This window comes from Strix uralensis, chromosome 3 (genome assembly GCF_047716275.1).
Source record: "Strix uralensis isolate ZFMK-TIS-50842 chromosome 3, bStrUra1, whole genome shotgun sequence".
Taxonomy (NCBI): Eukaryota; Metazoa; Chordata; class Aves; order Strigiformes; family Strigidae; genus Strix; species Strix uralensis.
This window is the reverse complement of record NC_133974.1, coordinates 108,670,192-108,697,967: the sequence shown is the minus strand read 5'-3', so window position 1 is coordinate 108,697,967 and position 27,776 is coordinate 108,670,192. Positions and strand designations below refer to the sequence as shown.

At 36.5% G+C, this 27,776-nt stretch overlaps 1 protein-coding gene across 1 annotated transcript; it reads right to left on the bottom strand.

Annotated features, from left to right (window-relative positions):
* Window positions 1-4,941: 4,941 nt before the first annotated feature.
* On the bottom strand, window positions 4,942-21,508 carry DNAH14 (dynein axonemal heavy chain 14). The gene is made up of 9 exons (XM_074864863.1): window positions 21,408-21,508; window positions 20,309-20,476; window positions 18,524-18,636; window positions 14,110-14,360; window positions 12,479-12,619; window positions 11,134-11,267; window positions 9,751-9,915; window positions 7,412-7,524; window positions 4,942-5,377 (listed from the first exon to the last, which is right to left on the bottom strand). Exons 2-9 carry the CDS (start codon window positions 20,453-20,455, stop codon window positions 5,305-5,307), a joined length of 1,137 nt encoding a protein of 378 aa, XP_074720964.1. The 5' UTR covers window positions 20,456-20,476; window positions 21,408-21,508; the 3' UTR covers window positions 4,942-5,304.
* Between the last annotated feature and the right edge of the window lie 6,268 nt (window positions 21,509-27,776).

Below are 27,776 nucleotides of genomic sequence, written 5' to 3'. Positions count from 1 at the left end.
AACAGTCTGCTCTTGGATTCTACTTGTGCCATTGAACTACTAAGAGACAGAAGACTTGCCATCTGTGAATTTAACATTGCAAGAGAAAAAAATGTAAGTTTTATTCTGCACAATAAAAATGTCTAACTCTTAACTGCAACCAATTGTCTACTTTGTTAGGATTTTGTTAGGGTAAGGACTACTTTAACACGTTCTACTTGCAGTTGCATTGTTCTTGAAGCATGCACAGTTATATGTAAGATGCAATAGAATAAGCAACTCAATTTCAAGCAATTGCTTAAACACACTCTAAACTACTGCAGCTCCAAGAAATAGCATTATCAAAAAGGCAAACTGCTGTAAAGAGCACGAAATTCTATGTTCTTACGTTTATTCAACTTGTTATTCTGTGCAATCATTTTAAACTCTTTCGAAGCCTGCCTAAAAATTCTTGGTTTATGATATCAACAATTTCAGTATTACTTCCCTCTCAGGTTCTCCCTCAATGTTTTGTTACTATAATGTTAACTTTTCAGGACAGATATTGCTTCATTTTATTTAGCAGTGCACACACTTCTGGGGCTTAAATATAGACTTTCTGAGATTATTCTTCTACAGTTAAAGTACCACTGACACTTAAGCTGCATTTCTTAATCCTGTGACACATGCGTTGTTACAGTAGCATAGGTCTATTCCTACAAGTAGTTTCCAATCTCATCATGGTTTTAGCTGTTGTTTTCACCCTTCATTGCAGCCTTCATAGTAAAGAATCCCAGCAGAGGTTCCTGTAGAGCTACTCAAACCAGATGGAGAAGGTTCACACAAGCAAAAATTTCAGCCTTGCCTCTTGAGCAATTTTCTCAAGGAATTACAGCTACTGTACAGTAAGTATCTTTCCTCTTACATAGTTTCCTATTCTATTTTTGTGCATCTTCTGTATATAAAATTAACATTTTGGTATGGAGCATCCTTCAGGATAGTGGTTGTACTGTGAATGTCCCTGAACCTTCAGCAAACAGTGTAAAAAACAGGTTCTGCTTCCTTCACTTCTCAGTTCCTTCACCATAAAATAAGTGTGGTTGACATGGGTTGCACATAGGTCCCTTGCTGAAGCTATATCACATGACCAGTGTGTTTACATAAAGGATTCTAAGTAATTTAAATACTTCACTGTAGGGGGAAATGAGTAAAAAAAAGCTCTCCAGAATGTCATAGCAAGCAGTATACTAGGGATAGCACATATCTAACTCCAACATCAAAAAACCCACCCCAAAACACAAATCCCAATTTCAAAACTCAAAATAACCAAGACCCCTACTCTTGAGACAGAGTCCTAAATAAGAACAAAGAAGGAAGATGAAAGTGGAGGAAGCAGAGCAACTGAACGACTGTCCGTTTAATAACTGTTGATGTTCCTGAAATGTTGTACCTAAAAATGAAGGGACACAGAAAAACCCATAGCATTTGTCAATTGGAATGACCAAATTAGCTGCCCTGAAGTTGTTAGGACACTGGTGGTATAATGGAGCAGTAAACAGAGAAGGAAAAAAAACTTGTAAAAAACTTGCATTTCTTCCTTGATCTGGTTCTTGTTAGAGGTGTAAAAGAATTGCCTCTAGTAAAGCTACAGCTTGTGTTATTTTTATTTTAGACTAAGTAGAAATACTAGGAGGTCTTAAACTCTATTTATTTAAAAGTACGCAATACTCTTTTAAAATGGAGGAACTTTGGTTATTTTCATCTTCTCTGACATTCCAGGAAAAAATGGTGTCAGAAAGGTCTGAACAACTTCAACGACTGAAATGCCAGAAGATTTTGGTTTTTGCATGCAGGGGTTCCTACAGTACTATTCTTAACAGAAGTTAACCTTCTCTGTGATAACAAACCTTAATTTCACCTGTAAATATTATGGAAATTTTAAAGTGAAAACTTAGAAAAATCCCAATTGATAAAATCATATCTTGTCTGGAAGAAAATAATTTGATACTTCTATTTGTACTGATTTTTCTTATTAGCAGTTTTTCTTACTAAAGAACTCATTTTATTATTTGAGTTTTTAATTTGACTTGTAGGACTTTGCTCTATTTGGCAAGATCTTTCTGAAATCTGAAAGCAGCTGGCTTCTCTTTCTCAAGAAAGGGGTTTGTCATAGTAACATTGCTATGTCTGGTTAAGTTCCCATTAACAGATGATCTACTTAACCTTAACCAGAAGTGAGAGTAATATCCATTGGTTAAAGATTTTATCCACAACCCATACCTCCAGAGCAGACGCTATTATAGTAGCCTTGCAAGTATGCAGACTGCTATCAAACACTGTGAAGACAGCTTTCTTGTGTTTATTTATCTGAATTATACTCCTTCTGAATCAGTCCCTCTTGGTTGGCAAGGAAGGAAAACATGGTCAGGATCTAGTTTTTGTTACTGACATAGTCCTTGCAAGCTGGGGAGTTTCTCTCGTGCCCTAAAAGGATTAACACCAACACTGGGTACCAAGCTACAAATAATTTTAGATATGTGCAAAATAGAGCTTAGCACTGATAGCATAAAAAAGAAAAAAAGCTGATGTTCACTAGTAAATCCTCAGAGTGAGCAGAATGTGGTTGATTGTGGTACTATAGGGGAACAGTGACAAATTGTGGACTGTCATAGGAAAGTGCTGGAGCAGTTACTATGAATAATGGCACTCCACTAATCAATAGAGGAAGTAGCAAGACTTAAACCACTCTCACCACATTTGCAAGAACGGCAGTCAGTAGCAAGTGAGCACTGAGATGCCACATGATGCCCTGGTGGCTTTTATCATCAGCTGCTGAAGAGGTCCTTGCTGGGCTGCCCTTCAGATCAGTGAGGCTATAAAAGATTTATGGACCTTGAATCTAAAGACCATGAAGGAGATGGCTAGGAGACGAGTGTTGCTTTGTTTTTGACATTCCTAATTTCCTTTGCTGTCTAAAGATTTTATTTTTTTAAAGAAGGTGAAGGGCCAGTTTCTAATACTTGTGCAAATCCTTGAACAACTAGATACAGCATTTTTTCCATAAGGCATAATCTTATGTTCTACCCTAGCAAGTCCAGAGGGCTGCTAAGTGCTTGATCTTTTCTAGAATATTTGTTTTCTTTTTATTTTACATAAGATTCCTTTAAACTCTCTCCAGTCTTTGAAAATAATTTATATAAATCTTAGACAGTTTTGTCCTCATTAACATAACCAATTGTTCAATGGCGTAAATGACTGAAACCATGAGTAATCCAAAATGTGAGAATTTAGGACAACTAAAATGATATCAGCTATTACTTTATTTAAGACACAACTCCTTTATAATAACACCATTAAAATATGTGACCCTAAGTACCAGGAAGGACTTGTAAGGTGACGATAAGCAGCACTGGGTTTTATGCCTTTGACTGATAGCGCTGGGATATTCAAAGGGTGGGTCTCTCTTCAGCAGATGTTCCTGATAACAAAATCTTAGGCTCAAGTTCTGTGGGGGAATACAGACCAAAAAGAAGGACTGTAATGGGTAGAATAAATATATAAGTAGGCTAAGCTCACAACCTCTTATTTCTGATAACAAAGCTGTTATGTGGTCTCCAAATCAAAACAGGTTCCTTTTGTTTTTGTGATTTGTATGAAACAATGTGCACACCTTTGTGTAGAATACAGAAATACAGCAAACAGTCAATGTGCAGTTCAAACGTATTTGCATTTCACTATCCATGTTTAGAGTACTCTTTTTAATGATTTTAAAACACGGAATAGCATAATCCAATCTATTTATTGCATGAATAAACTTTGAAGAGCTTTGCTTCGACGTGACATATAAGAAATATAAAGATTTCAACAAATCCAACAAATTGCTTTTCTTAACACGTAGAGATCTAAATCATTTTACGAAAAATCAGTTGCATAAACAGGCTGTGTAGTCCACATAGCATTAGACGTCCTTCTGTGATTTCCTTTTGAGAAAGTATCCTGCCCTAACCTACCTATATGAAGGTCCAAAAACTTTGTGTGAGCAGCAAAATACTAAGGAATAAAACCAAACCCAAAAACTAACCAGAACAAATATATGGACTCTATAGGGACTATGCTCTCTTTCACCATCTCTGTTTAGAGGAAATTTGAAAATTTATTCAAATGCTGAAGTGTGGAGAGCATCAGAACTACTTTATAGTTTATAAAAGGGTTACAGTTTAAGGTCATATGATTTCACGGCATAGAAACCTTTCAAAAGACAAATCTGATTTTGACAAAACATACTAAAAATATTCTATAGTCAGGTCATTTAAAGTGCCCCAACTGAATTTTTATGAACTTGCCACCTACAAAAAATCTGCTTTTAGGGAAAGCGATATGTAGCTGTTAAACATTAATGTATGAATTAATGAACGCGTCTCTGACTAATGCCAAGCAAAGAGAAAACATGATTTTTTTTTTCAGAAGCTGACTCATCATATATTATTTTTAATTATACATTCCATAAATGACAGTTTTCAGATTTTATGCCATTAAAAAACCCTGTTTATTCAAATACCTTTCCTATTTCAGTAACTTTAAATTTAGAAGACAAAGGACTACCTGACAGTTTATGCCTTTTTCACTTGACTGTTCTAATAGAACAAAAAGGCCACCAACCTTTCCCAGCTCCTTACCCCTAGGTACAAGTGAAAGATCTAATCCATATGCTCTCAGCGCAAAGTTAATCATTTGATATAACCCCCAGAAAGAAGTCTCTTCCTCACATAATGGCTTATTAAAAACTTGTAAGGATAATCTGAACAGCAGGATACATTTCCATAAAAGGGGAAAAAAATTTCTTGTGAAGAGTTAACAATGTCTTTTTCATAATCAAACCTACACAATACAAATATTATTTACACGCCAATAAAGGATGGCCTTAAGGAGAATAGATGAAGTGTGATGGGATTTTATTTACTTGCCTCAACATACAGACTGAATTCCATCTTTTGGTGCAACTGCTCTCATTTTACAATATAAAACTATATTATTATTTTCATCCCATTTATAGCAAAAATCCCTAGTCGTAAAGCAGAATCCCACTGTGCTTGGCACTAGACAAACATCAAATTAAAGCTCAGCTTTCTTCAGATTAAAATTCCAGGCTCCTTACGAGCAATATAAAGGCACCATAAAAGTTTTATCAGAGTACATCTTTCATGCTATTATCAACAAGTTATCTGGCATTTGAATAATGTTCTTTGTTGATTTATAAAGTATTTAAGGAAAATAAGATACAAATTGGTAATCTTTACAGAAGGGGATGAAGTATTCTTTAATTCTTTTCCCATGAAAAACCTATATTCAAATTGACTTGGTCTTGTTCTCCTTGCTTCTTCTAGCATTGATTTTCCAGACTAGAAAGCATTTCTTCATTCTAGAAGCAATAGAAATAATTATTTATGCATGTAAATTTTACTGACTGTCATACCTGCTGTTGCAACAGCTCATTAACAGCACTTATGCTACTGGGAGACAGATGCAGATCTATTTAGCCAATTCCCACTTTCTAAATCTGCTCCCAAACATTGCCTCCACACCTCTTCATCTGTCTTGACAGATGTATGAAAAGGATAGCTAAAGCAGAGGCCTGTTGTACCCACAAAAGAAGAAGTACACTAAGCAAACATTAATATTAGCTTGTTTTAAACCCAAACATGAGCATCCTTGATGTATCATAATTGCATAAGTATTTTTGTGTCCAGTAAAAATAGTATTGCCACTGCCAATAATAAACCAGAAGCTTTAAGCTAACTGTGCCTTATGTTAATCATACCAAGTCCCAGTCCTGATTGGTTAGGCTTGTTACCAACTTGTTCTCCAAATTTCCTGTGTAAACCGGACCTTGGTACCAGACATTTCTTGTTGAGATGTAGGTTAAGCACAGAATAACAGTAAAGGCCTTGAAAATATGACCACAAATTGAAAACAGAGTCCCAGAACTCACAGTTACTGGGCAGTGATAAAACAGAACTTCCAAAGCTGGGCAAATACTACGTTTACTTTAAGAAAAGAAACAGCAGCCAACTAAGGAAAATCAACAAAGAAACAAACAAATAAACAAAACCCAAAACAACCAAACAGCAAAGCTAAAGGATAATGAACCTGCTTCAGACTGGGAAAGTGTTCATTAATTAAGCTTTTGCAACACCTAGCCCAGAGGCAGAGGCCAATTGTCTAGAAACAATATAGACACAATACATTTATAAATGTGTAGGACGCCCAATGCGGTTGGGCTGGGAGAAGAGATGAAACAAGTTCATTATCCTTTCAGCTTCCCTTGGCAGACAGGTTTTGAGCCTTGCCACCTCAACCTCGGTGACTAAGGCAATCAAGAACTGTGCTAAACACACCACATCAGCACTGTGGTACTGCATGCTCACAGGTAGAGATTGTGAGGGATTAACTGACTACGGAGTCATAATGACTGATAATGGCTATGAACTAAGCATTAGCATAAAGTGCATAGTTAAAGAATGTCGGTTGAGTAAAATTTTATTTAAAAGTTTAAAATTGGCTTCTAAACATTCCCATCACAGCAATCTTCAATTCTCTGATTGACATATATACACACATATTCAGTAACAACAAGCATTATCAGAATTTTGTGGAGCAATATAATAAAATCAAATCATGATTACTTTGGTTAATTTTTATATGTGGAATGTGGCACTGGCAAACATAAAATGCATTTTTGAAAATGTGTGAAATTTGTGATGCCATCTTTGTGAGGACTGGTGCACACACAAAAAAACTTGCATGCACAAATCCAACATGAGACACAGGGTCAAGCACCAAAACTGAATCACTTCCAGCAATATTCTCTACATGAAAGTAAAAAAATAAACCAGAAACAAGTATCTCCCCCTAAAAAGTAATAAAAGTAAAATATAGAGACAAATGTGTAGGAGGTGGATGTTTAATATTAGTCTAAGCAAGAGGTTAAAATTCAGCTATAATGTTTTTACTGATGTTTCCAAAACAGCCAGCCACTAAATATTTTCTTCTATTTTACACATAATTTGCTTGAATGCATTCTATATAAGATGAATGTTATTAGCTGCTTTGTACATTCTATATAATGTGGAAGAGAACAAATGGAAGAATTAACTTGCCTCCTAAAAATTAGTGCATAGGAAGATATTATTAGAGTTATTTTTATTTCTTCTAAGGTCAAATAAATAAACAAGATGAAACAAAAAATAATCAAAGAGAAAAGAGGATGTTTGGTTCCATTAATGATTGAGACATAAGAACCAAAAAGATCTTGAGTAGTCTTTAGATATTGTCACTCTTAAAAATGCCTATGCAGGAATTAACACAGTATTAAGTTGGCATTTTATCATGCAAACATATTGAAAATTATTACTGTAATTGGTTAATGTCAATTAATTTTTTTTCATTTCCTTACCGGAAATTGGAAAAGAAATTCAGATTAAGTAACTTAGAATACAGGTGTCTTTCACGCAGCCATTGTGGCACTGGTGTTATTTCCATTTCTCCTAATTTATGGTCTGCAGAAAACTAGGGAAAAAAAATAAGAAAAAATATACAACTCCTTTTGAAAAAGAATTTGACAATCGATACTGATTCTTCATTATCAAAGACAAAAAAGCATGAATGCTGATGACCTCAGCAGTGGCAACATTAATCATGTTTTATCTTGTCTACCTATGTAGTTTTGTTTAATTTTGAACAAGCTTACAGCTACATGTTTTTATCATTTTAAATATTAAGATGCTTCTGTCATTCAAAATATGTCATTATGGCACATACACACTATTCAGGAAAGTATTCAGGCAGATGTCTGAGTCTGTCCCTCATTAGGAAAGCCCCTCAGTACATTTAAAAATCCACTTATTTAGGCTTATTGAATACCTTTCTTGTACAAAAATGCTTTCTATCACAGAAAGTATGTAAGAGGGAGAAATTTGAATGTACTTATTTATTGTTAGCAAGTAAAACTATGGAATATCAATTTCTTCCCATCACTATGTGATACAACACTGAATAAGAGGAAATGAGAATTAGACCTGTGGAAAGGTTTTCAATACAATGTGGGCAGATACACCCACTCAAAGGGTGGTCATCATAACACATTCTGGCAGCAAACTCCAAAAAAACCTTTTCCTGAACCTCTGTCATATCTTTCAGGTAGACAAACAGCATCTTAGAACCAAATCAACAGCAGGGCAAGCAAATAGACTTTCATTCTCCAAAGAGAATGTTCACACCTGTGTGAAATGATATAAAAAGTACAAATTATAAATTAGCAAAATTCCTTTTCAAATCATGGGCTGGAATCTGACTGGCAAGGATACAGTAAAGTGGTAATGGGCATATGTACTTTTGTAGAAATCTTCATTATCTTTCATAGGAGTATAAGAGATAAAAGATCAGGTACTAGGCATTAATTAACTGTTTTGAATGAATCATTCTGTGGTTCAGACCACAGTAGTAGTAGACCTTTTATTAGAGATGTTTTGGAACAAATCACTTTGTATTTAAATCAAGGCTGTACTTCAAATTTCTGTACTACACCAAGCATTCTGAAGTCAAAGGAACAAGGTCACAGCCTTTTCCTCTGTCAGGTTCCCAACATTTATTCTTTTCTTCCAATTTGGTTTTATAAAAGCTTAGTAACTCCACTGATAGAAAAGACATTTTCCTCATTTTAACAACAGTAATTGCATCAGTTTCTAAGCTATGTCTGTAATTTTCTGACATTCAAATCATGTATCTCATACATACAACAAAAAAAGTTTAACTTTAGCATCCAGCAACAATCCAATTATGTAAATTATGCAATTATCACTTCTTCCATGCAAGTTTAGTGTCATACTAGTTCTAAAATTTACTGATGCTAAAGAGAAAAAGGGTTTCAAAGTTGAGTTGTGTTCAAAGACATTTAGGAACTGATGAAACATCATGAAATGTGGTGCTCATATTCTTAAAAGGTATTATTTTTAGTGCTTCTTTTAGGAATATAAGTACTCTGTGCTCCTGGTGAGATGGATTAGCTCTCTAATGTGACTGAAAATTCACCTAACAAGATAAATACACATATAAAGTATTTTCATTCATTTTATGCTAAATTAGTGAGATGATCCAACATACTGGCCATGAAATCACCAGTGCCAATGCAATGGAGAGGGTGGCTTAAAGCCGGATTCTCAGCAGCCTTACATGGGCTTAAACCAGTTGTGAGATGTCATTCTGAGATAGAGAATAAACTTTGGTCTTTTATTTTTTAAAAAGAAAATGCTGTCAAGACTAAACAAAGACTAATTAATAAGTCACTAAGGGCTTACCCATTTACAATGAAAAGAGTAAAAGAACAGAAAAAGCAAAGATAAGGCATGAACATTACCAATTGTCACACACAACTATCAGCAGAGGGTATGCCCTTGTCTGAGATAAGAACACACAGGATGGTCTGCATTACTATACCTAGGAATGCAGATGGTTGGTGGATTACTGGATGCTAAGTTTTAAGTTACCCGTCTTCTGATACACCTAGTCTTGAGCTATACCATAGTTCAAGATCTAAACACGTGCCTGAGCAAAAGGATGAACTATGTTCAGCTCAAAGCCAACAGAGGACTTGTCTTTAGGAGGGATCAGTAAGCTCCTAAGCAAAGAAGGTAACATAATTGCAATGGGAATACATGACAATAAATGAAAAGCAAAATGTTCTTTCTGTGGAAATCTCTGGGTTCATGTTATTCTGTGCGTTGTACAACATACTACCTTAGACACAAATGAAGCTGTAATGGTCCAATATTCTTTGCTCTGCAGAGCTGTATTTGTGGAGACAACCTCTAAATCATATGGGTTGTAGGGAACTTTAAAGTTCTTCCTGTTTCGTTCAAGACAATATATATATTCTCCACTATCTTTTAGCAGTAAAGGCTTCTGTCAAAAGAGGAAATTATTTACATGTATATATGTAATTTATTTTTCATCATTAGAAATTATATATCTACATATTTTACTATGAGAAGAAAAGTAAAAAAGTACCCAAAAGTTTTGATAAGGTACTTAGTGGCAACACTGAATGGACTAGAAAGTTATTCTACTATCATCACATTTTTCTATTATTTCTGCTCTAGATAATTATTTTTCAGTTCCACCAACAGCTAGTTAAATATTACTATTTCTTGTTGAGAAAACAGTTTCATATAACCCTATTAATGTTATAACGTTTTTATCCAAATCTGAACAAACATTTTAGTAGTTAAGTTTCTCCATCTATAAAAAGTGGTAAACACTGCTAAGATTAAAAAAACACCATAAAGCTCTTTAGTAGCAAACACCTATACAGTTAAAGATTGTAAACATCAGTGATACCTCGTTGTTTTGAAAATATGTCATTACAGCTGGAAGAATTTTTAGTTTTGTGGACAATTGTAATGCTTCTTAAAAATTTTGCAGCCATATCTGAAATCAAAACTCCCAAGGGACAAAATATAAGATAGATTTCATTTTTATTGTGCATTCAAAATGTTTCACATTGCACATTGAAAAAAACCTGATTATTTTTGCTGTATTGACCTTTTTTTTTTTTCTTCGTGAAAAAGTGTGTATGCAAACTTATAATTAAACCAGACATGTGTCTGTCTGTCATTGAATGCACCAAACTAGTAAGAGAATACAGGCAGTGTCCCATCTGGCTACATTAAGAGCAGACTGCCCAGTACCACTCACAACAAATACTGGCCTCATAGTTGGCATGTCTGATCAGGACAGACATGATCACAATTCAACTTAGTGCTAGAATAGCTCAACTATGGGGAGCACTGGCTAAGTACTGAGTTTAAGTGATTGCTATGCACAAAGAGATGGAAAAAATAATTCTAGGTGCCACTACTCTCCTCCCAGAATAATTCTAGGTACCATCTCCTCGCAGAACTCTACTATGGCTCTGACCATTGCAGTGTAATTCAAGCCTGCTAATTAGAATTCTAAGAGTTTATTCTCTTTAAACGTTAAACAATTTCTTGATTCTAAGAACAGATCTACCCTTTTTTAGAGGCAAAAACTTTCACGAAATAAGTATTTTAGATTTATAACCAACATCATTTCTAGAATGTGTAATTGCACAGGATGTGGAGAAGGGAAAGTAAAATTCACCGTAAGTGTGAACTTCTGAAATCTGGCCACATCAGCCTCTCTAGCTAACCGTTCACATGATGGTAGCTCTGTTTGCCATCCAAGTTTGCCTCGAAGCCTCAAAATATGTATTATAACATCATCATCAATTGGTTCTGGTACATCAAGAAAAGAAAAAAAGTGGGGTTTTTTTCCCTTAAACATAAAATCTTTAAATTTATTACACAAGCCAGCCAGACATTCATCCTTTAGTTTCATTGCATAAGCCTTAACAAGTGTGGAGGATTAGTCTAATGTTAATTAGACTGAGTTGGAAGACATTAAAAACATGTCTCAGAAAGTCTTCCTCAAAAAAAACCCCAAGCCATCAGATATTCCAGTTTTACTGCAGTTGAAGGACAGTGGTTCAATTGAGTTCAGAGTAATTTCAATTTCCAGTGATTTTACAGTGATTTGGTGTAATTTACACAGCAAAATTCAAAGTACTCAGTAGAAAAATCATGACTTACTTCCCAAAGACCTTCTCGAATGCTAAAAAGCCTGAAAGAATAAGAAAGGGCTCCTGAAGAGCAAAATCTCAGCAAGAAGAATGGTGAAAATAAAAGAATAACAATAATACATTTCTTTCTATTATTAAAAAGAAATTCCTTTTTACATGGAAACATAGTACTCCACTAATCAGACCAATCTAATCCTGCATAGGAGAAGAACACTCTAGCTGAACAAAAGACCCTGCAACATTATGGAAAACTATTTGCAATGTCCTGAAAAGCATTAAAAATATTTTTTCTTAAGTTTTTTCATCCCTATTAAAATGTACATAGACAAAAAGTTTGCAAAAAAAGCAAAAAGAAAATTGAAATCCAGTTGTGGTATCATTCCTTCCCCATTTTCAGACTCAGTGATAGGTATTTTTAATGGAGAAATAATGACCAAAATCTATTTTTCCCAACACTAATCCTGGAAGGTAAGTGGGAAAACATGACTACTCTTTAGAAATCTTCTGATTAAAAGAAAACTTACTGTAGCTAACTCTAAAATATAAACAACATTAAAAGAAAATTTCAAATGCTGTCTGAAATTCTGCTCTGAGATCGGGTATAAAAAAAAAATTAGAAGGTGAATACAGAGGGTAAAGTTGTTACTCTTTGAAATAAGGTTTAAAATGACAGCACTCTCTCATTTACAACTGTATCAGCTCTGCCCTACACATATACTCTTACTCTAAAGGCAGGAGAGGGATGAGGAAAGACAGTAGCAGTTGAGTATATTCTCCATTATATCAATGTAATCTGAAGTAAATACTCTGGCTGTACAGGCATAACTAACAGCATATTCTTCCCCTCCAATGCTACAATTTACGTACCTGTTCTATCATAAGAATGAACTTTGGTTCTCAAAAGCTTTTTGGAAGATCTTTCAACTTTTAGTGGCTCACAAGTCTTCTCATGGCAACTTGGTTCCAAAACAGCTGTTTGCATTTCAGTCTTTTGAATATAATCTGCAACTGACACATTAAAAAGGAAAGTAGTAATTTAAAGCAGATCATTATGCACAATTATTTTCTAATTTAATATTCCTACAAGTTTACATTTCTGCAATATCTACTTCCACAAATGCATTCTGATGGTTTTAATATTTGTATATAGAGAGACGTACACACACAGAGATGATGTTTCTTTTTGTTGGCAATACATTAAAACTTGTATTCAGATCATCAGTTGGCATCAGTTACTTCAGTATGTTTGGATAAGAAACGTAGTATTTGTTTCCTGTCTATCCCATGAGGTAAAGAGGATAACACTGACTTTTGTTGTTTGGTTGGTTCTGTTTATTACTGGAAAACCTTATCATCGATTCTGAAAGAGAGAAAGCCTGGATCCCAGGAAAGCAGCCTGCTCAGCAATAGCCAAAACATTGATGCCTTATCAGCACTGTTCTAGCCACAGATATAAAGCACAGCTGCATATGGACTACTTCAAAGAAAGTTAACTCCATCCCAGGCAGAGTCAGTACAACCCTACACTTCAATGCCTTGTTTAACAAGGCACAGTTTCTTAATTTTCATTTTTAATGTGCTGAAGACTTCTAGGACACAAATGATTCAAAAATGTTTTCTGCAAGTTTCATTCAAAGTCTAGTCTAAAAATTACTGATGTAAATGAACTCCAGCTTGCAGACTTGCTTGAATTTTGACCTGTTGATGTCAGTTTGAAACTTGCAATGACTTTCAAAGAGCAAGAATTGTGATCACAAGGCCGTCAAGTCTTTGCGATGTGGGAAGTTGTATGTATTTCCCCATACATACACTTCCATGAATTATGATTCTGCATTTCAGAGAGATGATCTCACTTCACACTTCAAAAAAACCCCAAGTTGATTGGAGAACAATACGAAAGACAATCATATATTTAGTTTTCATTAACATCTGCTGGAAAAAGCATATTCAAGACCCATTACACAGCCTTCGCACTGAAAGAAACTTTGAATAGGTAAATCTACACAGAAAAGAAGTAGGGGTAACTGTAACTTTTTGAAAACCAGAATAAATGCACACTATTATGCACTTTGCAGTTGGTATACTGAGTTAAAGTCAGTGTTACATCTACACTATTCCATTTTTCCTTTTTGTTTCTTAAAAGATGTGAAGCTTTGCAGGAGTCTTTTTATGTATTCACCACCTACAAAGAAAGTGCTGGTTGCATCCCCTGTAATGCCCAGAGAAAGAAGAGCATTCCCTCCTAAGGGCTTCAGAGAGAAGGACAGGGTGTATGTTCATGTACGGCTGCAATATTGTATCTCAGCAAATATTAGAAGCCCAGTAAGTCTGTTATTTTTGGCCGAAAAACAAAAAATGAGCTATCAGACCATGCTTGAAGTAAAAACTGGAATGCTTGTGACTTACAGTACTCTTTGTTAGAAATGCACTGGAGGACACCGTATATGTACAACTATTTCAAAAAGAATTGTTACAACGATGAGGGAAGAAAGTAATACCTTCTATTACCCCACTTTCTGCCATTTTAGGTACTTTAGCATGTACAGAAGATGAAGCTGGTGTGCCAAAACCAGGCTGAACATCTTTGCAAGCAGAAGTTGCAGGAAGGGTCTTTTTCAAAATCTCATTCTTTGACATTAGGGATGCCGGTTTTATTATGCTCCTTTTTAACTTCATTGTCTCATGCTCTGACATGTTAGTAGGCTGACAAACAGATTCTTCTCTTCCCTCTTTATGCATCCTTGAGAGTCTAAAATTGAACAATATACTCTTTTAGGAAAAAACCTGAAGATGCAGTCATACAGGCAAAATAGAACAATCAACTAAAATGCGACTTGTATAATGGTTTGAATTTATGATTAAGATACAGCTGTCCTACAGCACAGAATTAGAGCTTTACTCATGATGAATAAAACATACAGTGAGGGCGGGGAAAGAAATCTAAATAAAATTACATCCCTACCTCTTGTTCTCTTACACTATAGGTATTAGAAGCAATATTACATAAAATCTGCCCATTATTTTGATTTGTCTCAAAGTTAAAAGAGCTTCAAGGTTAAACTAAGCTTAAGCTCTGGGAAATACAACCGAGAAAATAATACTTCAGAAAATCAATGCTATAATTTGTTCTCATTCTTAGTAATTCCAACAGCATGGTATCTACTATAAAAGCAGAAAGAAGATAATAAGTTGTATTTTGTAAATTAAATTATTTCCTAGAGAAAGCATAAAAATAAGAATCCTGTAATACAGGTTTTGCATTATAGTGGGGTTTTTTTTCAAGTTCATTCTTAGATTTATAAATCAATCTGAAAGTCTCTTAAATAAGTTTAATACACATGAAAAAGTAATTCAAGGTTAAGCTAGAGAGTTCTGGAAAGTATATGCCCTACATTAGCCTGCCTTTATGAAAACATAAGAAAAATAACTATCAGCAGTTAAAATACAAAAAAAAAGGACACAGGAGAGTCAGCTACACCAGCTTCTTCTGGATGACTTAGCCTCTGCACGCACTAAAGCATGCACAGTTTAGATATATTTTTAATCTCTGAAGTTTCAACTACATTCACTTGTCAGGACAAGACAAAAAATAAATAAAAACCATGAAGGAAGTAATGATTTCATTCACAGCTTGCTCTCATTTAGTCAATTACATCTTCAGTAACAATCAAAAATAAACTACAGGAACAGTGGTGGGGAAATGAATTAAGATAACTACGCTTCAACTAACTGTTGGTCCTACTCTGTTATGGATACATTGTAAAAAATTCAGACTGAAAAGGCTAATTCATAATCTAGATTATTTCAAAGTGGCAATGGCATCAAAGAATCACTCAGAGCAGCTGAAATTCTCTAAAACTCATGTGCCAGAAATTTTTGCTTTAGCAGCAGCCACACACTATATACACACTTCCCACAAGAGCATGAAAGATCAATACACAAGTCTTGAAGCTTCTCTTCCAGAACAGAATTCCATAATGCAAACTATTGAAAGGAAGGACAGAGTCACCAAAAATACATCTCAAAGACGTTACTCTATTCCATAACTTCTTTCTTCACCTGGTACTTGTTCACTGTAACTTCTTTCTTCTGGTACGTGCACACTTAGCTGTGGGCAGCACTTCGACAGCAGCCTGTTCCTTTGAAGACTGATTTCAGGTCTTTGAGAGAAAGAGCAGCTTTGCCTGATATAACAGCAATCTTGACTAGATATAACCTTAGCATTCTCAGTGTGGCTCTTCTAGAGATCTTGAACCTCAAAGCAGTGCATGAATGTGCATGTGGTAGTTCAGGGACTAATCAGAAAGAACAGGAACAGTAGCCACTTTCTGGAAAGATGGGAGAAAGTGAGAGGGGACCTGGTAACAGAACAGTGAATATCTAACTAGATAATCATATACAGTGATTATCTAGGTATCAATATTTTACTGCTTATCTGGCAGAGACCACAGTCACTCCCTTGCACATATCTGAGGCACATCTGTCATGCAACGATACACAGATGCAGGAGACAACATGGCTCAGAATAGGCAGGTAAGTTCTTATCTCCCTCATCAGACTGTCACATTGAGAGACACCAATGTCCACTCAGATCTGGAATTCTTGGAGGAAGTGTAATTTGGCCAAACTCTGACATGGCCCTATAAATTCCATTATTTGTACTAGAATAAAGTTTGATTTTCGCATCTTTACCCTTCCCTGGGTCAAGATTATGCAGCTGTCCTCTGCTAACTGTTAGGAAGAAACACTTCTTTTTTTAAACTGATCTCTTCTCTAGCTAGGACATAGTGCTACACTGTGCTGGTCTGCTCTCCTCTTACCTAGACGAGTAGATCAGTAGAATAATTTTCAGTAATAGCCCTCATTCACTATGAATTACATTTGCCATGTGATAAGATGCAAGCAAATATGAGAATTTATTCCAAAATGTAAGAGGTGCAAACTAGATCCCTGGCTGCAAAGGAGGATTATGGTGGTTAGCAATTATCTTAATACTTGACTCTATGAATGGAGACTGGCTCTTCCTTAATTCAAAGATACAGGAACATCCTTTATTTGGGGGACTAGGAGCTAACTGTTATAGAATCCTTTCTTCACAGTCTCACAGTTACAGCAGAGAAGATTTCTTAAACAAACTTGTGAGAAAAATCTAAAAAAGGAGTGGAGAACTAGACTGCACTGAACTGGATGGTACAGCCAGTGCAGACAGTTCTGTGCTAAGAGGAGTTTTGCCTTGTGAAAAGAGGTGTGAGAGCAAAAAAGTGAAACCTCGGGTAGCAAAAGGAAACCCCAAATAAGGTTCCTCTGTTGACTGAAGAGTGATAAAGTGCTGGCAAAGTCAAACCCAGTATGTGAAGGATGAGACAGAAATCTGTTAGCAGTCCCTGATATACTAGTAGCAGCACCTACGTGCTTTCCTGAAGACAAATTTACAAAGCCAAAAGTTTTATCTGTTCAAAATAGACAAACACAAAATAAGTTGTACTGTGAGCACTGAAACTAATGAAGACTGGCAGTTTCCTAATCTGTGCTTTAATACTGCCTAATCACTCCCCAGAAATACTTCCATCTTCAATTTCCATGCTTGAATTCCTCTCCTCAGCTTTCTCTCACATCACTTACTAATTAAACTAGACAATTAGCAGCACGTATTGTGGCTGGTGATACAAGCCAGAATGCAGATCCTTACTGTTCAGATACTTTCCAATATTTAGGATGGAGACCATTCTGACTGGCTCAGGAATGATGAAAATTGAGGTTCCATTACACAAACCCTCATTTTTCACAAACTGAGAAGTTCACATCCTCCAGATGTCTACATCTCTCATATGAGTTTAGATGCAAGAGATCAATTAGTTCAAAATCCATTGAGAAGAAAATCCTAGACAAACTTCCTTTTTTTTTTTTTTTTTTTTTCCCCCCCCAAAAAAAAAGGAATTTAGGCTAAAATACTCCAGGAGTGGTTTTAATCCAATCTACAAAACTCAGGAATAGAGGTTTGCCTGGAGGAAGCTATTCTTGTCTCCTCAGTCTCCAAAAAATGCTTTCCTTCCTCATCACCTGTATGAAAGAGAAAGCAAACCAAAAGATGGACTGTGCCAGAAGACTGGGGATTATGATCTCCTAAAGCTTCCTGCCACAGGTATCCATGGAGGATGACAGTTTGAGGATGTTTAAAAGGGGAGAAGACAAGTTCATGGTCAACAGGTTCATAAACAGATCCTTAGAAATGCTACAGTCCCAAACATTCATAATGCAAAATTTCCATATGTTATGGATGCTAAGGGACTACAGGGGAAATGGACTGCAGAAGGCAGTCAGTGAGGCTCGCATGGTCACCCTAAATAGGCTCTACTGCTAATGTTAGAGACAGAATACTGGACTTCACTGATCCCACTACAGCAATTTTTCTGAACCTTCAGTTCTTGGCAAGTATACATCATCCCTTCACCTTGTCATGCCACTTCAAAGGTTTTTTGATACAGTATTTGTGAGCAATATGAACAGTCCTTTAGTTTCACTTCAGGACAACAAACATTAAACACTTAAATCAACTCAGTCATCGTATTCTATCATTAAATTTGAGAAACACTAATGCTTGTCTTCTTTTATACAGGCGAAAGCCAGACAGTACATAGGAATACATTTGCACATGTATATTATTCCCCATTGACTAGACTGTATTCTGGTTGCAATGACTTCGCTAGCACTTCAGATTTTCAGTGACATAAACTGGATCAGACTCTATTGCAAGGGGTGAAAATTATAGAGTTTATGCTGGAGCATCAGTCTAAACTTTACAGAATTTGCAGGGAAGTAGTCAAATAATTCAGTAGAATACATCCATTGCTGCTTCAAATTTTAAGTAGCAGTAAAGAAAAAGTTATCATAAAAAAATATAATTTCACATACACATTTCCAAAATATACGCCTTCCACTTTTATTGTTGCTTTGTTTTTCCTTTCTGTATTTGGTCTGTAAACTGCTGTGTGAAGAATAGGGTATTTCTTCTCTAGTGAGGATGACTGGGAACAAAGGGCAGAGAAATACATAAATTTTAATAACTATTGAGTGAATGATCATATATTATAATCTAAAAAAATCAAAGAAGACATTTATTCAACAGGCATGGAAAACATTTTCAAACCAACTGATAGCTTAACTCGGCTTTCATTATAGAATTTTTCTGAGTTAAGATATACAGCATTTCACATGCATAAAAATTTACTTATAAAAAGAATCTTGATAAATGACTTAAAAATAATGGTGCTCAGAACACTAAAATTAATGTCTATTATTTTCATATGGAGTATAAACTTGCTTTCTCCTGTTTCCATCAACCTAAGCCTAATAGTTACAAACCTTCAGAAAAGGAAATTCTAAGTTTAGAACAACAAATCATTGTTTTTCAGGACAGTTGAGACAAACACTAACTAAATGAAAATACTTCCATTAATCATGTAAATTAGATTAATTTACATGAATTTATACAGGAAGTAAGGGATTCACATATATAAAATGTAGAGGTCTGATTTTGGTTATTCAAACTAGCATCATAAAATAGAATTTTGCTATCTGATATGATGAAAAGAAATAGTTTATACTGGATAAGAAAAAATAAGATAATGTAAAACTGAATATAATGTCTCTGCCTCATATTTGAAAGATACAGTTTACTGTATGAGAAGATAGTTTAAATGATGAAGGCTAACATACTGTAGCACATTTGGTAAGAGCACTTAAGTTATGTGAGGATCTCCACTGTACTCTGCTTTGGAGAGACAAAGGGTTATAACAAATTAAGAGGATTCCTCCAACAATGGCAGGATTGTAATTTGGTTTCAAGCAAAACCACTTTTCTTCCAAATTCCCGTATTTCATTGTTACTCAGTATCAAATATTTCCTCCAGGAAAATGCCTCACAATAAATGGCAGCCTCTGAAATTTTCCTTACAAGGTTCCTAGGAGGAAGACTTTCACTCCCATGACTGCACAGGCACGAAATATGTAATCAACATGTATTCATATAACATTTTCCCAGGCAGAAGCCAGATTTAAAATAACAAAAAATACTGTACATAAATATATTGTAAATCTAGGATTAGCCTATGTATACCAAGGTTATCCAAACAAAGGATGCCTGCCTACACATTAGGTTAACATCACTTTTTTCAGTTTTACAAAACTTCCCAATATCCCCAAAGCTGTGCTGGCAAACAAAATCAGTTGTGTAAAAATTACTTTAACACTGTTGCAAACTCCCAGAGAGTCTCTACAAGTCCCTATATTCTACTGCAAGTCTGTTTATATTTTGGTTTTGGACCACTCCTAAGACACTCTAACAGCTCAGCAACGCTATGTTTTCAACCGCCACAGTTGCACAGCATGCTCAGTCCAGAAGCACACATACAACAGCACCAGTTTTAATTTATGAGTGCATGAGCTAACCCTGACTCCAGGATTAGCAGCAACTGACCAGCATTTTTAAAGATCTAAATTTGGGATTTTGGTCACCCAGATTTAGAAAGGACTCAGGAACATACATGCTTTTATATTTAACTTTAGCTTAAGACAATATATAATTGTATCCGTAAACTCTAAGTCAGACTTTAGTATAATGAAACTATAGCTAGAAGGATATTAACTGCAATTAAAATATTAACACATTGTCTAGTTTAAAATCATGCACATTCTCACCAGTTCACTGTTGTCTTTTTCACTGCTGTCAGTTGGTTCACACACAATGTATTTTCCTTTTACCATAAGCAGTACCTCTGCCCTCTCTGGTTCAAACCGGAGATGAGATACTAATTTTTCTTTCAGCATTTTGTTTTGCTCATTCATCTGGGGTAGGTATTCTTCAGCCTAACAGCAAGAAAATAACTATTGAATTAAATCTGCAACAATGACTGTCCTCCCACTATACTCTCAGAGTGAATTTCATACTTGAGAATATCTGCATGACTTATTAGAAATCAGGTGGTGTTCGGATATTTGCTTCTGCAGTGTTGGAACTGAAAGCTCACACAGTCGACAAATTAAAACCAGTTAATTGTACACCAAGTGGCAAATGAAACATACATTTGCTCTGAAAAATGAATAATGTAGAACTATAAAGGCAATAGTCATAATTTAGATTAAAATGTACATTTTTACAAGGACGTCTACGAGAAAAAAAAGAATCTCTGAATTTTTTAAGAGTTATATACTATATACAGTATATATGGAAAGTTTAAAAGAGTCTGAAAACATATTCTGAGGATTTTTTTAAATGCTAAATCCAGCCAAAAATAGTAATCTTGAAAATCTAGTTCAAAAAGACCATTGTACTTTCTGACCAGGAAGATATTAATACAAATTTTTTTAAAAAAGCATTCAAAACCATGACAGAGCAGGTGTCTTCATTCCTGACTTGCAAATCTCACTCAGATATCACTGTAGCTTATTTTCCCAGTTAGGTCCCCCTTCTCCATTCCCTCACATGTTTCAGAATTACAGCATCATCAAAGCCCTGATGTGATAATATGTAACATGTTAAAAAAGTTAAGTATTATATACTTCGACTGTTGTCTCAGTCTCCAGAAGCTGATACACAACAGCGTCATGGTTTGAACCCAACTGGCAGCCAAACACAGCCTCTCACTCACCCTCCCCCTGCCTGGGGGATGGGGGAATAAACTGAAGGGGTAAAGGGAAACTCACAGGTTGACATAAAAATGGCTTAATAATTGTAATAAAATAAAACAATAGCAGTAATAGAAAGTACAAATGGGTAATGTACAGTGCAATTACTCACCACCTGCTGACTGATACCCAGCTCATTCCCAGATAGCAATCCCAAAATATCAAGATCCTGCAATCGCAATCCCAGAAGTGAGAGAGCGCCCCTTCCTTCCTGGCTGCCCCTCCTTTATATACTGAGCACGATGTTACGGGATATGGAATATTTCAGTGGCTAGCTTGGGTCCGGTGCTCTGGCTGTGCTCCCTCCCAGCTTCTTGTACACCTGCGCATGGGCAGGAGACAGGGAGCGTCCTAGATCTCATAGCAACAGCTGAAAACATCAGTGTATTATCTGCATTCTTCTCATACCAAATTCCATACTGAATCCAAAACACAGCACTAGTCTAGCTACTAAGAAGAAAAATTAACTCTATCCCAGCCAAAACAAGGACAAACAGTTAATTATGAACTGCAAAGATATGTATAAAATCAAATTTAGACTGAAACAGATTACTGCAGATCAACATCTGCAAAACTAGTAGGGTCTGGCTCAACACATGCTAGCTCACTGCATAAAACCAGCCTGCTCTGTATTCACCACTTGTGAATGTTGTTCTGTGCCAACATCTGCTTAAAAGGGTCAAGGAAAAGCAATTTCATCTTTCCATTGATGTGGCCATTGGTGGACACAAGACAGATATGTAATAGGAGAAAGTAGTCTCACAGGACACACAGTTCCTTCATCATCTTCATTTCATATGTTATTAGCTTACAGCCTGTATCTCCCAGAATTAAACACTCTTATTTCCCACCCAAAAAGTGACTGATGTCCTAATGGCCGCAGTCTAGAAAAAGATGCTTTATTTGCATCCTATTATAAATCTTATGAACTATTAAGGTCAAATACTTAAATTCAAGAAACATCACTGAAATGATGTTGCATATTGCATTTTCAGTGATTTAAACAAACAGAGTACATAGAAGAATAAATCATAGAGCCATTTAGGTTGGAAAAGACCCTTAAGATCATCAAGTCCAACTGTTAACCTAACACTGCCAAGTCCACCACTAAACCATGTCCCTAAGTGTCACATCTACATGTCTTTTAAATACCTCCAGGGATCTGCAAAGAATTCCAGAACTGTAGATTAAAAATGGATCAAAGTCTGAATCACAGTTCAACGATATTTAAACCCTGGAACTGGAGTTTATAAACAGTGTTAATGAAGTATAGACACCATACATTCTTCAATAATATTATTTATCCAGATCTCCAGACAAATTCCAAATGCCACTTGAAGTGTTAGTTTCTATTGTATATTCCATAAGAGAAAATGTATGACATCATAGGTAAAATATAAAGAGGTAAAGATCTTGCCTTGCTTCACATTTGAATTGCAGGAGGCTTAGTCATTGGCTATAGTATCTTTTGGGATTTTGAAACTCAGTGTAACAAGTCAGTGAGGCAGACTTGATTATTCCAGTGGAGTTAAGGCAACTCAGCAGCAGAACATAGTTTTATGAGGCTGCAAGCATAGCTGATCCCTTGAGCTCAGTTTTTTTCTCCTGTTTCTCTAGGATCCATAAGTAGCCCTGTGCATCAGGGCTCAGGTCACTCAGTTGATCTTAAAATTAGGAAATGGAAGGAAGGAGGACTTGTCTTATCCCAATGGCTGAGATCTCTTCTGAAACTACACAGTATTTTTTTAGATCTATCTGTATCCACAGTGGCAGGAGGTCACTGTGCTCATTAGATTAAAGATTAAGTGAAAGATGGTAAAGCATGAACATACCTTAAATTTCATGATGTCTTGAAGAGGTTTGATGAATTATGATCTAATATTAAGGTCGATGTTTAGCCTATTTTTGAACATCAGGTAACATTACTTTTTTGGCAACATAAAAGCATCCTATGTTGAGAAGTGGCACTTTCCCCCTTGTAGTACTACTTTACAAACTATGTTTCGAACAGTCTAAAACAGTTTCAGCAGGGAAGTGCTGTGAGAATCGGTTGCTGAGGCAGCTGCAAGCACATGGTGACAGTACCCCTTCAAACCACTCCTACTAGATCCAGTACATCCACTCACATCCCAAGAATACAAAGTGCTGCTCTTTCCTCACCACTTTTTACCATTGAAGTAGTAGCTAATATTCCCACAATCAATGCGCTTTCAGACATCACCTGCAGGTTCCTCAATCTATTCAGTGCAGAACAGATGGTTCAAACCAATGCAACAGCTAACTCTGCACAGAATTGATCAGGGCAGTTCGCAGGCACAGTTAGCTCAACTGTGGAAGTGTAAGCTCCAACTGAGTAGTAATAAACTCTTTACCCATAACAGCTAGATCCAAAAAGACTGCAATTGTGCCTCAAGGTGGCACATATACTAATAATGCTATATAGGCAAAACATTTTTTGATACAGAAGCAGCTATACTAGCAGTAATCATGAAGCAGACATCAACTTTAATGTTTCTACATTTCGGGATCCATCGTGCAAGCTTTCTTTCCACACCCAAAAAGCAGACAGACCCCCCCAGCTCCACTCACCATCTGCTGACCTGGCCATTACCTCCAACCGGGAGCCATTGGGCTGGATGGCACAGGGCCCCTGGCCACTAGCAGTGACCGTTGGGGGGTTGTGTTGGGGGGCCGTTGCCAGGTGCTGAGGGCTAATGGCTCTCCCCGGATGGGCCGTGCCACACGGCTTCTGTAGCGCCAGCCTTGGTTCATACATACTGACCTCTGACCAGAGGGCAGCCATTGCAGCAATAAAATCCCGCAATTGAGAGGTGAAGTAAGGTTAATTTTTGGTGAAAACCATTTAATTTTTCATGAAAACCATTCAATTTTTGGTGAAAACTGTTCCATGATATGCTGAGTAAAACCAATAGTAAATGAGTTCATCAACTTCTTCAACAATTTCTGTAGTGTGGCACTGCATCATGGAGAGAGTAAACTGACAAGGCTGTCAATGCCTTTGCTTTCTGCAGGATTTATTTTGTCTTTTGAGTTTCATTTAAGATGTAATGACAAATGCTGATGTGTGGCAGCTCTGCAGACTTAACTGAGACTGAATTTCTAGCATTCTGCAAGACTAGTCCAGAACCTAATAAGGGAAGTCAAAGAAGACCCTTCAAACAGTATTAATAAAGAAGAAAGATTAATTTTCTCCAAAAGCATGGCTTTTACAATAATCTGCTAGTCAAGCTACTGATGTTAGACTCCACTTAAATGTTATATGTTCTAATCTTTCAAAAAGCCAGAAGGGAGAAGCACATATGCAGTCAACAAATATGCAGTCAGGTACCTGACCTAGCTCTTGCTATTTTGTTTTAAGACAATGAATGTGTTCCATATAACTCTGAAATTCTTCACAGAAAAGTATTTTGCCAACACGTTGGTAAAATGTTGTTAATCCACAGATTATAATGGCTTCCATCACTCTCTATTGGTGAAAAATGCTAAAAGTGGCATATTTGGCTAACTGGCCTGGAAGTATACCACTTTCATTCCATAACACTCCAAAAGGTTCTGAAAGACCAAACCTAGGAAAAAATATAATTGGGGAAAAAAGGAAAATTTAATAAGTTGTTAGCCAAAGATTTTATTTTGAGAAGTCAGTATTGTCCATTTCCTACAGATGGTTATGTAGCTATTTGCCTCTATCCCTCAGCAACTCCAGTCAGTCACTGACTGTCGCAAAATGCCCTTTGCCATCTGTCATTACAGGTTATTCATAAACTTGATGGAATACTGAGGAAGAGTCTGGGCAATCAGATGATTAAATGTCTGGTGTCTTAAACAGAAATATTAAATAATAATTTACACTGTCACCCGTTAATGCATAAATACAAACATGCATACAGAATTTTTTCTCATTTCCATTTCAAGATCACTGAAAAAATATTGAGCTGACAAAGATATATACCACTGATAAGATTATTCATGCCCATCAATGTTCTCATTTCTCTGGGCTGGAAGATTCAAGCTGAAAGTGGTATCATGAAAAATTTTTATATTTGTAAACCGTATTCACAGTACAGTAAAAACACCACTGCTGTTGGCATTGATCATCCATAGGAAAAGGAAAGGATCTAAGGGAACATGAAGTTGTTTGGTATTAATAATGATGATGATAATGCAGGATGGTAACTGCAATAAATTGTTTAAAGAAGTATCTTTTCTATTGTTCATCCAGTAGAAATAAAACTGATGAAGCTGCACACACAGTTCCAGTAGTGATTTTAACTCTATATCAAAACAAACTTCTGAAACTTCCACTTTTCTCTGAAAATGTCACATTGGTTTCTACAAGCTAGTCATCGAAACTAATCCAGGATTCCTGAAGTGAAACTCCTCACTGAATATTATATAAATCCACTTTGTAATCAGGGTAGCTTGTTCTTAAAAAAGAAAAACAAAGCCTAAGCACTGTGTTGTATTTCCATTAACTGTAATCATACCAGGGTATCATCTGTATTCAGTCAGCAGAAGACCATTAGATCACACGTTCTTCTGAGCACAACTCCCACTTTGTCTGAAGGAGGGAAGCAGAGATATATCAAGGACTGCATTGCAGCAGCTTAGCCACCACGAGTTGTGCGTGTTGCCTACCTTTCTGCTGAAGCTGAGGAGCTGCATCCTTTGTGTGTTTGAAACTGCAGCTGAGCTCATGTGGAGTGCCGGTAAGAAATCCCTCTCTTGACACTAACTACAGTCCATCTTTGGACAGGATCAAAACATCAAACAACAGAATGCTATTCAAATAACAGCTGAACATATATAACAATATTTACAGATAAACAGGAGGAAAGATACAAAAAAGAAATATTTTTTTACAGGAACCCTGAAATGGTCTAATTGTGGCCCAGAACAAACAAGGTATCTTACTTTTATTTATCTACATATTTGCCTCAGAGCTCCTCCCTCTCACTGCCAGTACTCAGTGTACCTGATGTATAGGAAAGCTCACCTTATGGTAACCAGGAGATACCAGAAACTGCTTTTTTCTCTTGCTAGTAGAGGGTAAACACACACACGTTACCCCAGACAGAAACACTCACGCACACACAGATGACACCAATGTCCTCATCCTGCTCCCTCTCTGGCTGATCAGGATGAAGGTCCATTGATGGAAAATATGTAATACATGGACAGCATGGCCCCAGTAGCTGGCCCTTGGATCCTCTCAGCTCCAGTTGCCTCATACACAGACATAGACATACAAACTGGTCTCAGTCAGCCCCAGACCCCATGGTCTCACCAGTAGCTGGCTTGGACCTCCTGGTCCCTCCAGTAGCCACCTTGTGACATTGACGTCTCCAGTATCCAACCCAGACTTACATCCACCTTGAAACCCGGCTCCCAAGCCTCTTATCCTGCTTGTCACTGGTCCTGCTTGATAGTCACTACTGATCACACCCTGACATACGCACCCAGACAATGGGCACGGACCCTCATCTCTCCCATGTCTCCCATTGTGGACACAGAGACACACGGGCCCCTGCTGTGACCCATGGTCCCCACCCCAGTTGCTGGCATTTAAACCTACACACACACACATACATGAAGAGCAGAGAGTCCCTTCACTCAGGACAGTATTCAGAAACAGAGTTTAGTGAGAAAATGGTGTAGACTACGTTGATGAGGTGCAGGGGTCAGTCAGATGAGCGTACACGTGGCTGTCTCCTTATATTTCTATTTTCTCATACTTGTCCCTTCTCAAACCTTTGGTTCCTCTCCTAAATATCCTATCATAGGTCTTGTACAATCACCAAAAGCTTTTCCCTGCATCCCATAACATATCCCATACCCCCAGGTAAGGTTACTGGGGCTTCCCCCATCTACCATGGAGCTTCTATGCTTCTTTGTGTCATGGAGATGAACCCTTAATCACATAACCTAACATAACCTGTTCTAAAAAAATAATTATGATTAATGTATTGAGTAAATTGTTGTTAGTTAATGTGCTAGAGGTGCTTCCTCTAGAAGGTTCAGTAAGTGTATACATGGGTCACTGCCTGAGATGCAGTTATTTCTATGTAGAAATCTGAGATATGTTCTCACTAATATTACAGGTATATTGTTAGACGATTTCATTATTCGAAACCATGTGGAGGACAAGCAAAGGGAGGCTGAACAGCAAGAACTAATCCTTGAATTAGCATGACAGACCAGTTTTGCATAAAATCACACACTGAGAGAGTGATGAGGGACTCACTTTTCTCATCTCACAAGAACATTGAGTGTTTATTTTTGCTGAAAAATTTTTAGTTAAATCACGTCTAGGTCATCTCTTTTACATTCTTAATAATTACTATGGGCATTTCTGATATAAACTGTATCCTGCATTGTTGAATGCAATTTCAAATTGTTAGTCTAATTAAGGAGTCTCAGACTCACAAGATGTTAATTAATCATGAAGTATCTAGGCAGCACG

Coding starts and splice junctions, on each gene's coding strand:
- DNAH14 (XM_074864863.1), bottom strand. CDS start 20,455: ATGAATGAGCAAAACAAAATGCTGAAAGAAAAATTAGTATCTCATCTC. Junction 12,620..14,109: donor AGAAAGTGGGGTAATAGAAG/GTATTACTTTCT, acceptor TTAATGTGTCAG/TTGCAGATTATATTCAAAAG. Junction 7,525..9,750: donor CAGCTTCATTTGTGTCTAAG/GTAGTATGTTGT, acceptor TTTTTTCCCTAG/TTTTCTGCAGACCATAAATT.